At 40.0% G+C, this 14,809-nt stretch overlaps 1 protein-coding gene across 5 annotated transcripts; it reads right to left on the minus strand.

Annotated features, from left to right (window-relative positions):
• Positions 1-388: 388 nt before the first annotated feature.
• On the minus strand, positions 389-3,740 carry LOC112028708 (pentatricopeptide repeat-containing protein At2g13420, mitochondrial). Of its 5 annotated transcripts, XR_010624669.1 has the most exons (4): positions 2,100-3,740; positions 1,335-1,462; positions 993-1,157; positions 389-877 (listed from the first exon to the last, which is right to left on the minus strand). XR_010624669.1 is itself a non-coding variant. In XM_065762680.1 (2 exons), the coding sequence occupies exon 1, from the start codon at positions 3,660-3,662 to the stop codon at positions 2,139-2,141; it is 1,524 nt and encodes a 507-aa protein (XP_065618752.1). In that variant the 5' UTR covers positions 3,663-3,740; the 3' UTR covers positions 389-1,157; positions 2,104-2,138. The 5 variants fall into 5 exon arrangements, 2 of the variants coding, with proteins under 2 accessions (XP_065618752.1, XP_065618751.1); XR_010624668.1 differs by having other exon boundaries at positions 389-1,157; positions 2,104-3,740; XR_010624667.1 differs by having other exon boundaries at positions 389-1,157.
• Between the last annotated feature and the right edge of the window lie 11,069 nt (positions 3,741-14,809).

Below are 14,809 nucleotides of genomic sequence, written 5' to 3' on the forward strand. Positions count from 1 at the left end.
AATGTCCAATTTCCTTAATGCTCAAACATCATGTAAATTTAAGATGCCTCTCAAGAAAAAGTTAGATGGAACCGAGAATCAAAGTCCCACTTAAGATGCATGAACGAACTTTGCAAACTCAAGCTGTAGGTAATTGGTTTTCAAATCAGGTGTTTGACATCAAAATAACTATAATTTTCTCTAAGGTGGTTTATGAGCATAAATATTTATTAATTTCATAATTAGGTAGGTACTTGCACTATTTCACCAAGTATTATAAGTGTAATAAATTTGTATTTGTGACAATCTAGGGCTATAAGACAAAGGGTTAACCTCCACTGTGTAGACCAATGATTAAACAAACAAATTAATAAAAATGGAGAAGACATTACCCAAGGCTTCATGGTGATTTGTATCGTTATTAAATCATAAATGTTAACATTTATCCACGTGCAGTGCGCGTGTATATAAAATTGAGCTAGTTAATTTTGGAGGTTAGTGATTCTAAATAAATATCCAATGATGACAAATGTTAGTACATAAATGTATAGTGAAGTTAAAACTATAAACCAAAATCCACTGCCAAACCTATAGGCCTATTTTTTAAATTACAAAAATACATTTACTAAATCTATAGTATTCACAGTTGCTTACATGAACATTCTTTTGTTATTAAACTTCATCTAAGGCCTTTCAGTTGCTGAACCAAGGTTAGCGACTTCTCTCTCAGCATATCATTTTAGCCCTCCCCCGCTCCTCCTGTACTTTTCAATTAAATCAAGTACTCTTGATGGTGTAAGTCAGTCATGATAAGTTGGCCATGCAAGGACTTCTACTTGAAACTTGTTTATGTTATGATCTGATACCAACGCCGACGTCCTGTCACATATCGTCTTATCTATTTCAATTGAAACGATCCTTATCTTTACATGAGTTGCAATCTTTTCTGCAAGTGAATAAACTGAAATAAGAACGTACTAAAAGAATTCTTTTAGTAGATCTGCAATCTCTACCTAGATTGTCACCCTGCACAATCTATGTGGTTATGATTCCACTACCATTAGGATCTCTTTCTTTGGGGTCCAATCCTCGGACAAAAGTACGATCCAAGGGCAAGGCCACCCAATTACTGACACTGTGGATTAAAAAGCTGAAGTTTTGGCCAAGTAAGCATCATCCTGTCATAATCATGACAAATTAAGCTTACAATTTGTCTTAAAAATAGAAAAGAGGGGAAAAAAAAACTCAACCTTCGCAAACAAATTCACATGATAAGCATATAATAAGTGGTGACACACCAAAATTTCTGCTATAAGCAACAATTAAGCAAAACAGAAAAGATAAATTCAAAATACCTCCATCTATTATAAAAACCTTGAGCTCTGCACGTATGAAACCTATTTGTAGGCAACAGAAATATGAAAATCTTCCATTTCCAGCTTCCATTCCACTCACCAGTAAAAGTGAAATTGATGAGAACTTTCTGAAAAGAAAACAGTTCTCAGTTTCAAAAATAATTTGCTCTCCTCCCCCCCCACCCCAAAAAAAAAAAAAAAAAAAAAAAAAAAAAAAGAGAAAAGGGAAAAAGAGAATATAAAGAAGCAGTAGTCCAAGTATGTGGGAGCCAACAAAACAATGAACCAGAAAAAGGGATATCTATTCTGTTTGTCAAATAGTAGGGAATTTATGATTACCTCACTGCAATTTTTCGCTAAGTTATACAAATTGTCTGTGCATGTGTTTCTTTTTTCTTCTCCCTTCCCCCTTTTCAATTTGTCAAAAGTTAAAACTTCATTTAAAAGAAATATTAGTTTGTCATGGATAGTATCGCTGATTTGGCCAACTCGTGGATCTCAGTTTCCTAATTCTACTATAAATTTACAGCAATGGAAATGACATCAACTCTGAACTAAGTGTGATGACTGATGATTGAAGACTTAATGCAATTATTCTCGTTGAAATCATGGAAAATATGGGACAGATAAATTTTCAAATAGCCAACAACGCACTTGTCGAGAATCATTTTTACATCTCTAATCCATTTCAGAAAATAAATCACACTCCACAACCAGTCAAAACCAAATTTCGAATAACAAATAAGCCAAAAAGTTCAGAAGTACCTACTGAAGAACACATTACAGCTGCAGATCAATGGTGTATCATCTCCTATACGGCTTCAAATGATAATTTTGAAACTCTGAACCAAATGTTATAGACTCTTCATCAAGTTTCTTCTTTAATCTTCTCCACGTTCTCAACATATCAGATTGTATTAGGCCCTTGTAAAGCGTCTCGAAAGTAACCTTCTGAGGAAGAAACCCCTTCTCTATCATCTCCACAAAAAACTGGCAAGCCTCTCTCCACTTCTGTTTCTCGCATAAACCATGAATCAACATTGTATACGAATCCAAATCAGGTCCCACTCCACTCTCTTTCATATCATCCCATATCTCCTTCACAATCCCCAAACGGTTTAACTTCAAAAACATCCCCACCAATATGTTATATGTGTGCATGCTAGGCACAAACAAACCCTCCTCCTTCATCTTTTTATACAACTTTAAAGCACTATCAGCATCCTTTCTCCCCCTATACTCCTTAAAAAAACAATTATAAGTTGCTGCACATGGAGTAACCCCATTCCTCACCATTTCACTGAGTAACTCCTCTGCGTCCTCAAGGCTCCCACACGAACACAGACACTTAACAACCGAAGTATACGTTGCCACACTCGGACAAATCCCCTTCTCCTTCATCAACCTCAACTTATCAAGCGACAACTCGGGCTTATGTGCCCGACTATACACATGAAGCACGATCGAAAAACTAGTCACATCCGGCTCAATCCCTCTCTCCCTCATTTCATCGAACACCTTCTCTGCATTCCTTATCGTCCTCTCAAACCTCCCTTCTGGATGCAAACTCGCCCGCCTACATATCCCATTCAACAAAACATTATACGTAACCACATTTGGCTCAATCCCTCTCCCTATCATGTCATTCAAAAACCTCTCCCCCATATCAATCCTACCAATCTTACACCACCCATATATCAAAACGGTAAACATTTTCGCATCCGGCAAAAGCCCATCTCTCTTTTTGTTAAAAACCTCGGTTGCAACCTTAACATAGCCATACTTACAAAGGGTATCCAACAAAAAACAAAAATCATCACTATTAGTCTTAGTCTGAGTATAACCTTGAATATCATCAAAAGCTCGAATAGCTTGGCGAGTAAGACCAGCAGAGATGAGCCTACGGATCAATATGAAGAAAGTGGTGGGTGTGGGAGAGAGTGAAAGTTGGTCCATTTCGACAATGAGTTGCCAAGCGAGGTCGAATTGGCGAACTTTGGCTAAGAGGTCAATGAGGATGTGAAAGGAAGTGGAGGTGAGAGGAGGGGAAGGGAGAGATTTGGAATAGTTGAAAAGTGCGAGGGCGATTTTGGAAGAGTGTTTGAGGCGGAGGAGAGTTTGGTGGAGAAGGTGAGGAGTGAGTGTGATGCCATGGAGTTGGAGTGAGGACTCCATGGCGTGGAATGGGTTGTGGTGGTGGAGGAGCATTTGGGATACTAGTTCGGCATCGTTTGATGGCTCTAAGGTCGGGAGGTTGAGTGAAGAGAAGGGTCGGAGTTGGTGTTGGAGGGAAGGGAAGAAATGAGTTGGGAGTTTTCTTAACGCCATTGATTCTCTCTCTCTCTCTCTCTCTCTCACTCTCTCATCTCATGTATATGAACCGAACGACCGGTGCAATCATACATTGAAATTCCAAGAGGAGAAAGTACAATGGAATTTTATTCTTGGATTTAATTATCAATAAAATGTTATTTCATTTAAAATTTTAAAATAATGTTATTTCATTTTGCATTGTGCAAAGTGCAAACGATAAAATAGATGCAATTCAAACAAAACATTAAGGAAAAAATGTTTAATTTTAAACTTTGAAGGACATTTCCTAGTTCCTCTAACATACTAGGCAGTTATTGATAAAATTATTTGAGTATTATTTAAAAAATTAAATGATATATTTTATAAGTAATATGACTTTTTTAAATAATCCATGCTCATGATTTTATAAATTGTTGTGTAACATATTAGAGGATGCATATTTTTTTATTTCTCTCAAACCTTGGAAAAGTAGGTATTTTGTACACTAGACACATAACATGCGTAGATAGAAGGCAGAAGTTTGGAGTTGCTTCCCACATAATTTGAAATGAGTAGTGGTATTTAGTTATTTACACATGGAAAGATTTTGGCTCCGAACATGTCTTCAGCCTTGGGCTCTAACCACCAATTGTAAGATAATATTAGTCTTTGTCATATGCCACATATAACTCACTTGGTTAGTTGGATTAAATGAGTTATGCACATTGCACATGATAGGATACATGTCATCTTCCTAATGATGGTTAAAGCATTCATGAAATTTATGTTTATTTTAGCATAAGAACATTTTTTTTTTCTATTTTACATACTTTTCAAACCATCATACATTAAATTTTTTATTTTACACAACAATATATTAAAATATCAAATTTTTTTGATTTTTTTTTAATTGTTCATCTTTTTTCACACACAACCACTATTTACTCTCTTTCTTCATCATTGAGATATATAAAGAAATAATAAAAAATTAAATTCAAAATAAATAGTGTCAATGTAAATTTACAACTGTGTAATATACCACAGTTATAAATTTAGGCAAAACTTGTAAATTTCACTCACTAATATGTCTTATTTTTAGGCAAACTGTGTAACTTCTACACATTTTTCTATAATACACCAGCTGATGTGAGTGCTTTTAAAACCCAAGACTCCAAACATGTTTGAATCCAAACATTTTCCTTTATACACCATATGTATAAGAGACACAATGCCACGTTAGCAAAAATTGTATTTTCAAAATACAATTTCACCATTTTACAAAACACGATTTCATTAAGAACGAAAAGTGTGCAATCCTATGTATCAGGATGTAGCAATTTGGGGGATTCCCCAATGAAGCTTTTTGCATTGAAACAGCCATTGACGTCAAGGATTGGACCTCCAAAACCTTTGTTATTAGAGACATATAGGCCTGTTTGGTAATGTTGTTCTAGTAATGTTGTTTATATTTTTTGGAAATACATGTGGGTAAAAAAGTATGTGAAAATACGTGTAATGTTGTTTAAACACTGAAAACTACTGTTTAAACACATGTAACAAATGAGCCTTGAATTGAAATAGGTTGGTGAAATTCAATTGCAGTATTTTTTGCCACTAAGCCCAGTGTTTTGAGCATATGGAAATAATTTAGCCCTAGCATCTGGGAAAAACCAGACAATTGTCACATAAGTCATTGTTGGAAATGTCAATTTCTTTCAATCCCTTTAAACAAATAGAGAGCCTAAAAAAGATTGCTTGAAAAATTCTTCCCACATAGATACAAGTGGCTTATTAGATGCTTGCTAATGATGCTGAGATTGTTAGTGGTTGGGTTCGTCCAAAAGGCTTCCAATACAAGTTTGTCCAGATTCCTGCAAGGTTAGTGAAAGAAGGGGGATCCTCTTAGGTGGTCACTAGTGTGGTGCTGGCCATAGAGTCTTCGATGATAAAGTCAGCAAATGGAGCACAAAGAAAAGGGAATTTAGTAATGAAAGTAAATTGATTAGTGTGTATGCACCTTGTTTGGGATTTGGTAGGTCCTATAAATAGGCTCTTCTTACTAGCTGTTGTCCTTCTTAACTGGTGACTTGAAGGCTCATTTGATAACGTCTCAGGCCTATTTAATTTGGTCTTAATGGATGCCCCAACGGTCTCATCCCTCACATGTAACCGTTGGGGCATTAAGTACCTGTCTTTATAATGCTTTATCCTCGTCCAAGCTGGTTCTTCTGGACGAGGATAATTGTCTGGTCTATCAGTTGCCTCCCTATTCTGAGTTCGTCCTTAATTGTGACGACAATCTCAAGAATATGAAAGGTCATTTGGTCAAATGTGACTCTTGAGATTTCTGTTGTGTTCGTATTTAATGCGGAGTGGCGGTGCTATACTTGTCATGGCCATGTGGCGCTCTTTATGTGGTGGATTGCAACGCTTTGTTCAAGGGACTATTGGGTTTCCTGTCGATTTTCAATTGTCCAAGTCTAGCTTTTTAAACCACATAGCTTCTTTTCACTTTCTTTACTTTTCTTCTTTCTCTCGCCATTGTTGCTTTGCATTTTCCTCTTCGAGCTTTTTTGAATTCCATTAACTTTTTCTCTTCTAAGCTTGGTTTTTGAAGGTACAGTTTCTCTTCTTTTTCTTTTTTCCTTTTATAGCAAAATTTTGTCTTCCTTTCCTTTTTGGCGTAGGGATAGAAATTCACACCTTTTCTTTTGATTTCCATGGTTGATAGTTCCAAGGTTAGGCAACTCTGTCCCTCTATTTCATTTTTCTTTGCTCATTTAGGGGCACCTAGGTTCCTTTAGCAATCATTGCCCCCCAAATGAGGGTTTTGTACCTAGTGGTAGTAGTTTAGGTTTTGTGGTGGTTGATTTGCACCCTTTGCTACATCAATCTCTCAGTTGGTTTAAGGAAATGGTGGGTGAGAGGGAAGTAGTGTCTGATGTGAGGTCCAGTGAGCTTGAGATGGGTTTGTCATTTAGTGATGACCCCGTCAAGGCAGAGGGAGCTGCGTTTGGCCTTTCGTCATTTGGACAGAGGAAGATTAGGCCCTTTCATGCCTTTAGGGAGGAGTGTGCCTTGGACGCTGATACCCTTTTTAGGTTTAGAGATATGTTTCAATTCCCTAAGGAGGTCAGGGTTCGGCTTCCTCTTGAAAGGGAAAAAGCTTGTCATTTCTCGCCTGGAGAAGCGTGCTTCTATAGGTGCTTTCTAGTATGGTCTTAGGTCCCTCGTCCATCCATTCATCATGGAACTCGTAAACCACTTCAGCATCGCTCCAGAGCAACTTATGCCAAACTCATGGAGGATAGTGATTAGTTGTATGGAGATTTGGATGGTCGTCAATAAAGGTGACATGATCAAGTTGGACGAGTTTGTTCACCTATATCGTTTGAAGGAGTCCAAGGAGTATGGGTACTATGAACTTGTACCCTAGGTCAGGAAGGCGAGGATCATCACGGACCTTCCTTCGTCTTTCCGATGTTGGAAGTCCAAATACTTCTTCATGTCTAGAGATGGATGGGAAACCCTTTCTGATGACTTCTGGGGTGAGGTTCCTAGATTGCTTTGTCGGTGGAGGTCCTCAAAGCTAAGTGCATCATCCTTTACTTATATATATATATATATAATGACAGTTCTTTCTCATTTCAATTTGATTCTTCATTGACCTTTGATTGTGCATTCGCAGTTAAGGAGCGCCCTAGGCTTAAGAGTAGATATAAGGAGCGCGTCTTGGTGGCCATTGAATGCGCAAAGACGATTGAGGGCTTTGACGACCTTGTCGGTCCCCGAACTTTGGCTCGTCATTTCCTTGGTCTGAAGCCTTTCCCATTCGTCCTACACACTATCGAGATCGAAGAAAAAAGTGAGTTCAGTTTTGAGTTTTTCCTTTATATATATATATATATCTCCTTTTTGTCATGCAGAGATCACCCCGACTATCTTCGTCCCTGAAGCCACGAGAATGGCCTCTCTTACAACTTCCCTAGAAAAGCTCACTCCTCATCCAAAGAGGTAGAGGACTCTGGCAAAAGGGAAGGAAAAAGTGGGCTCCCAAGCGTCCAATGTTTAGGACGATGCTGGAATTGCCCTGGAAAAGGCCCATTCTGCTGTTACTACTGAAGACCTCAAGGCGCTTTCTGGCGTTCCTTCTTATGAGCTTGTGAATTGCCATATCCATAAGCTTGTCCAGGTAAACTTCTTTTCACTTTGCATAACTTACAGTGTTGAATGGTTCTTGTTGCTTTATAACTCTTCCCCCCATATGGTTTTTAGGCACTAGGAGAGGTAATCCACATATTTGCTGAGTACCTTGGCCAGGAGGAGAAGGCCATGGTGACTGGGTCCAAAGTGGGGGCTTTGGAGGCTGCGGTCACAAAGCTGAGGAGAGACCTCATTACTGCCATAGACAATGCCAACACAGCTAAGGAGAAGGCAAAGGTGTTGGCTTACGAGCTTAGGGTCGAGAAGCAGTTAACAATGCAAAATAAGGAATAGCTCCAAGCCGCGAACAAAAAGGTTAAATCTATGGCTGCCAAGGCTATTCAGGCTTTCTAACTGACTGAAGAGTACAACACTGCTCTTTAGTTGGTATTATAAAGCCTTTGAACTCCTTAGGCGGTATATGGTAAAGAACCCCTTTGGAGTCAACTTGGAGGAATTAGACTTTGAGGATGTGGACAAAGGAGATGGAGGCTGATGAGGCTGCCTAAGCTGCTGCTGCTCTTGAAGAGAACGCTATAGAAAGCAATGATCCTGAACCTGAGGAAGCTCCTGTAGGTGAGGCCACGACCTAAAACATTTTTTCTTTTATTTGCTCCTGTTATATACATATTTTTTGTGGTGGTGCCCAGTATGTTATTTTCTTGTTGAGTGAACTTTTTTTTTTTTTTTGGCTTTTGCCGTGAGGTGGCAATCTTTTAGCCTTGTTTGGATGACTTTTGTCTTCGCTCGGGGTTGCAATGTTTGTTTTTCTTCTCTAGCGGTTTACGTCTCACATGGCGTCGTTAGTGATATACACCCGTCTAGGAAATCTTACCACTTAGCAATTTTTAGGTGATTTAAATCCGTTTAAGGAATTTTATCACTTAGCTTCGTTAGTGATTTACATCCATTTAAGGAATTTTATCACTTGGTTTCGTCGGTGATTTACATTCGTTTAAGGGATCTTATCACTTAGCCATTTCTAGGTGATTTACATCCGTTTAAGGAATCATATCACTTGACTTCGTTAGTGATATACATCCATTTAAGGAATCTTATCACTTGGCTTCGTCGATGATTTACATCCATTTAAGGGATCTTATCACTTAGCCATTTCTAGGTGAATTACATCCATTTAAGGAATCTTATCACTTGGCTTCGTCGATGATTTACATCCATTTAAGGAATCTTATCACTTAGCCATTTTTAGGTGATCTGCATTCGTTTAAGGAATTTTAGCACTTGGTTTCATCAGTGATTTACATCCATTTAAGGAATTTTAGCACTTAGCCATTTTTAGTAATTTACGAATTTTATCACTTGGTTTTTTTTTTTTTTCTTCTTCTTCTTTTTTTTTTTTTTTGGTTTACTATCTTGATAATAAGATCATCCATGGTTTGTTTGTATGCAACTTTTGAGAATATTTGCTGAATAATACTTTTATTGCTTTATTTCCTTCAATAAAGGATTTCTTTTATGATTACAACAATGGTTTGTCTCTAATGATGATACCTCTTCAAATGCTCGATGTTCCATGATCGTGGCAATCTCTTCCCATCCATCAATTCCAGGTGATAGCTTCCTTGTCTTGAGTAGTGGACGATCTTGTAGGGTCCTTCACAAGTTGGTCCGAACTTTCCTTGTGCTGAGTCCTTTGTTGCTGGTGTGATTCTACATAAAATGAGATCTCCTATGTTTAGTCTTTTGAGCTTTACTCTTCTGTTGTAGTACTCGGTCATCTTTTGCTAGTACTTTGTCATTCTTTTGGATGCTTCCTCTCTTGTCTCATCCAGGCAATCCAGGTTGACCTTTAAATGATTGTCATTGCTACCTCCTTAAAAGAATTCTCTTCTTATGTTGGTGATTCATACTTCAACTTATATTACTACTTTAGCACAGGTGACCTTGAATGGTGTTTCTCCAGTTGGGGTTCTGGCTGTGGTTCTGTAGGCCCATAAGACATTTGGTAACTCTTCTGGCCATGTATCCTTTGCCCCCTCTAGGCAAACTTTGATGATCTTCAAAAACGTTCAATTTGTCACTTTCGTATGTCCGTTGGTATGTGGGTGTTCTGGTGAAGAAAATTGGTTCTTGATTTCAAGTTTTGAACAAAAGCTCTTAAATTCCTGGCTGTCGAACTGACGACCAGTATCTAATATGATCGTCCTTGATATGCAAAACCTGCAGACTATAGTTTTCCACATAAAACTCTGGACCTTCGCTCCCGTGATTGTTGACAAAGTTTCTGCTTCTACCTATTTAGTGAAATAATCTATTGCAATTAACAGAAATTTTACTTGCTTTTTACCTTGGGGTAGGGGGCCCATGATGTCGATCCCCCATTGAGCAAAAGGCCATGGGGAGGTTATGGACGTCATCTTTTCTCCGACGACATGTTGAACATTCTCGAACCTCTGGCATTTATCACATTTCTCCACATATTCCTTTGCATCTTTCTACATGGTTGGCCAATAATAGCCTGTTTTGATGATTTTGCTAACCAGGGATTTCGGCCCTGCGTGGTCTCTATAGATTTCTTCATGGACCTCCTCCAGGATGTATTTGGCTTCATCTTCCTCAACGTACCTCAGGTAGGGCATGGAAAAGCCCATTTTATACAGAGTGTCATTCAGGATTGTGAACCTAGCCACTCACTTCTTGACCTTCCTTGCTTTGTCTAGCTTGCTGGAAGGCGTCCATCTCGTAGGAAAGAAAGGATTGGGTTCATCCAACTATTCTGGCTCTGGATCACGAAAGTGTGGAGTTCTTTAATACTTGGATGCCTTTGCACTTCCACTTTCAAATTGGGCAAACTCGTTCCTTCCTTTGACGATGCTTGCCTTGCCACTTCATCTGCTTCTGAGTTCCAGCTTCAGGGGACTTGCATGAAGTCCACTTTGCATCCTGCTTTCTTTTGCTTCGTATTCTTCTTTTATCTGCCCTATCACTAGCTTAGAATTGCTTTTGAGGAGTACGTTTTTGGCTTCCAAGGCTCTCCCAATCCTGATTCCTGTCAGTATGACTTTGTACTCTACTTCATTGTTGATGGCAGGGAATTGATGTCGTACTTCATATTTGAGGGTTTCCCCCTCGTGAGTATTGATGATAACCCCGACCCCTCCTCTTTTTTGAACTAATGATCCATTTGTAAATATCGTCTAGCTTTCTAATTCGTCCTGTGCTTTTTCGTTTTCTGATAGGGTGAACTCTGCGATGAAGTCAGCCAATACCTGAGCTTTGATGGCTGTTCTGGGACGATATTCAACATCGAATTGACTTAGCTCAATCAACCATTGTAATAACCTCCCTGCTGCTTCGGGCTTGTTCATTGCTTTCTTTATGGGTTGGTCTGTCATCACCAAAATGGGGTTAGCTTGGAAGTAGGGACGAAGCTTTCACGAGGCTACAGTTAAGGCGAAAATAATCTTTTCCATGCATGGACATCTGGCCTTGGCTCCTTGGAACACTTGACTCACGTAGTAAATGGGGAGTCATACCCTATTCTCTTCTTGAATCGAAGTTGCACTCACGGTCGTGGTTGACACTGCGATGTATAAGAACAAATCTTCCCCTTGCTTTGATGGGCTTAGGAGGGGAGGACTGCTCAAATAATGTTTTGGCTCTTGGAAGGCCTCTTTGCATTCACTCATCCAGGCAAAAGCCTGTTTCAAGGTTTTGAAGAAAGGCAGACATCTGTCTGTAGCTTTGGAGATGAACCTATTGAAGGCGGTGATTCTTCCTGTTAGCGTTTATACCACCTTTACTATCTTCGGAGAGTTCATTTCCATTGTGGCCTGTATCTTCTCCGAGTTGGCTTCTATTCCTTGTTAGGATACCATAAACCCGAGAAATTTTCTTGATGACACCCTAAAGGTGCATTTGCCAAGGTTCAACCTCATTTGGTACTAACGAAGGGTCACGAAGGTCTCTTTAAGGTCGTCCAAGTGTGTGTTCTCTTCCTTATTTTTTGACGAGCATATTGTCAACATATACCTCCATGTTCCTTCCGATCTGTCAACTAAACATCCTGATGACCAACCTCTAGTAAGTGGCTCCTGCATTCTTCAACTTGAAGGGCATTACTTTGTAACAGTAAATCCCTTGACTAGTGATGAAGGCAGTCTTCTCCTTGTCTTCTTCTGACACCTTGATTTGGTTATAGCCTGAAAAGGCATGCATGAAAGTGAGGAGCTTATGCCTGATGGTGGAATTTACCAGTTGGTCAATCCTTGGCAATGGGAAGTTGTCTTTAGGGTAGACACTGTTCAGGTCGGTGAAATCCACACACACATCCTCCACTTCCCATTTGCTTTTTTTACTAAGACAACGTTGGCTACCCAGTCGGGGTAGTAAACCTCTCGGATTAGGGCTGTCCAGATTGATCCGGTAACCCAACCCACCCGAAGAACCAACCTGAATCCGGCCGACCCGACTGCTCCGGCAGGTCTTCACACGAGAAAACCAATTCCGGCGAGTCGATTTTGGTTTTCCTCCCCTAAAACCCAAAAAACCCTATCCGACTAAACAATTTCCAGTTCTCGAACAAAATTTCTAGAATTCGGCGATGGTTTTCTAGAATCCGGCGATAAATTTCCAGAATCCAGCGAAAAAACCCAGATTCCGACAATATTTCCCTTAGATCCAGTGAGATTTTGACCGGATCTGGCGAAATTTCATCAAATCCGGTGATATTTTCATCAGATCTGGCAAAATCTCACCGAATCTAAGTGAAAAATCACCGGAATCTGGAAAAATTATCGTCAAAATCTGGGTTTCTTCGTCGGTTTTTTTTTTGTTTTTTTCACTGCTTTCTGCCGTCTTCTCAGATCTTTGACTCTGACCGACCCACTCGACACTCGTTGATGGTGTGAACCGCCTGACCCGATTACTTCGGTAGGTCGGCAGTGGGTCTATTTTTTTTCCACCCGATTCTGGCGAGTTGGTTCCGAGTTGGGCACAAACCTGACCCAGACCGACCCGTGGATAGCCCTATCTCAGATGAAGCCAATTGAGAGCAGCTTGTCTACCTCGTCCATGATGGCCCTGTTACATTCAGGGGCTAAGACTCGTTGTCTTTGTTGGACGGGTTTCTTTTCTAGATCGACATTCAGACGATGCTGAATAACCTCTACCGCTATACGGGGCATGTCTTTGTGACTCTATGCAAAAATGTCCAAGTTTTCCTTAAGAAATTGCACCAGTTCTATCTTCATTTGATCATTTAGGTTCATCCCTATTTTCGTTGTCTTCATTGGTTCTCTGTCTACCAACTCTACCGTTTCTACTGCTTCCACCTTTTCTTTCTCTTCCTCCTCAATCATCCAGGTGTGGTTCTCCTTTGCGGCTAGAATAGCTTAGTAGCATTCTCTGGCTAACACCTAGTCTCCTTTGACTTCGCCTATACCGTGTTCAGTTAGGAATTTTACCTTCAGGTAGTACGTAGACGTTGCTACTTTCCAACGATTGAGCATGGGTCTTCCGATGATCACGTTGTATGATGATGGGCAATCCACCACTAGGAAGTCAAGCTGTTTGGTGATTTATAGGGGATAGGATCTCGTTATGACCATTAGTATCACTATTCCTCTAGGGTACACCCGGTCTTCGCTGAAGCTAATGAGGGAAGATTCAAATGGTCACAACCTCTTGGGATCCACCTTTAGTTGTTGGAAAGCCGAAAGGTAAATAATGTTAGCAGAGATACCATTGTCAACGAGAATTCGTCTAGTGTTGAATCCCTATATCATAAGCATGATAACCAGGGGGTCGTCATGTGGTTGCTTCACGCCTCTACCATCTTCCTCCGAGAATAGGATGTCCATACTTGTTCACCTTCTCTGCTTCAAAGGATGCATTCCGTGAACGTTGTTCACGAGTCTCTATTGGAACTTCTTAAAAATCCACCGATGGATGGTCCTCCAGCAATCGTCTTTATCTCTTTGATCGCGTTCTGCGGACGGTTGTATGACTTGTCTTTGTCTATGGGCAGGTTGTCAAATTTTTCTCTACGATCGTGCTTAGTTCGGCTGGACTCACCTTTTTTTACAAACTTTTGCAACTTACCTTTCTGGATCATTTCTTCTCTTTACTCCTTCAAGTCTCCACAATCCTCGGTGTAATGGCCGTGGTCTTTATGGAAACGACAATATTTCCTCTTGTCTTGTACATTCGGCAAGGAATGAAGTGGTTTTGGCCACTTAAGGTGATGATCGTCCTTAATTTGCGCTAAAATTTTGCTGACAGGCATCACTAGAGAAGTGAATTTTACCATCTGTGAAATTTTGTCATCTCTTCGCTTATTTCCATCGGAGCTAGTCTAACGATCGTTCCTTTCCCTCTTATGTCCCTTTCGGTCTTCCCTGACACTTTCCTTCCCTTTAGGCTTGCTTTCTTCCCCTATCACAGCTAAGGCATCTTTTGCATTCATGTACTTCTGGGCTTTCAGCAGCATCTCGGCCATTGTCTTCGGCAGGCTCTTCGCGAAGGCAACTACGAACTCCCTAGATTTTAAACTTTCTTTAAAAGTGGTTAACTGCACCTTGTCATCCACTTTGTCAACTTCTAGGACTTTTCTGGTAAAACGTTTCACATATGACCTTAGGGCCTTATTCTCTCCTTGCCTGATGGTGAGCAAATGGTTCGCTGGTCTTTTCTGATGTTGCCCACCTACGAAATGGCGTACAAATGAATTGCCCAGCTGCTTGAAGTTGTCAATGAACGATGTTGTTAGTTTACTGAACCACACTCACGCTGTTTCTTTAAGGGTGGTAGGAAAGGAGCAACACAATATCTTGTCTGGGGGTTGCTGTAGACTCAAAGTTGTTTTAAAGGTAATGATATGGTCCAACGGGTCCTTCAGACCATCAAATGATTCAAGCTGTGGCAGAAGAAACTTCAAGGGCAAGGGACACTCCAGGACTTTTGCAGTGAAGGGTGAGTTTGTCCTTCTGACCATCCTGTCCAAATTCCGGTCAGTCTTT

The sequence above is a fragment of the Quercus suber genome, unplaced genomic scaffold, assembly GCF_002906115.3.
Source record: "Quercus suber isolate HL8 unplaced genomic scaffold, Cork oak 2.0 scaffold_468, whole genome shotgun sequence".
Lineage (NCBI taxonomy): Eukaryota > Viridiplantae > Streptophyta > Magnoliopsida > Fagales > Fagaceae > Quercus > Quercus suber.

What these genes read in the sequence shown, in the direction of transcription:
- LOC112028708 (XM_065762680.1), bottom strand. Translation starts at nt 3,662, where the DNA reads ATGGCGTTAAGAAAACTCCCAACTCATTTCTTCCCTTCCCTCCAACAC.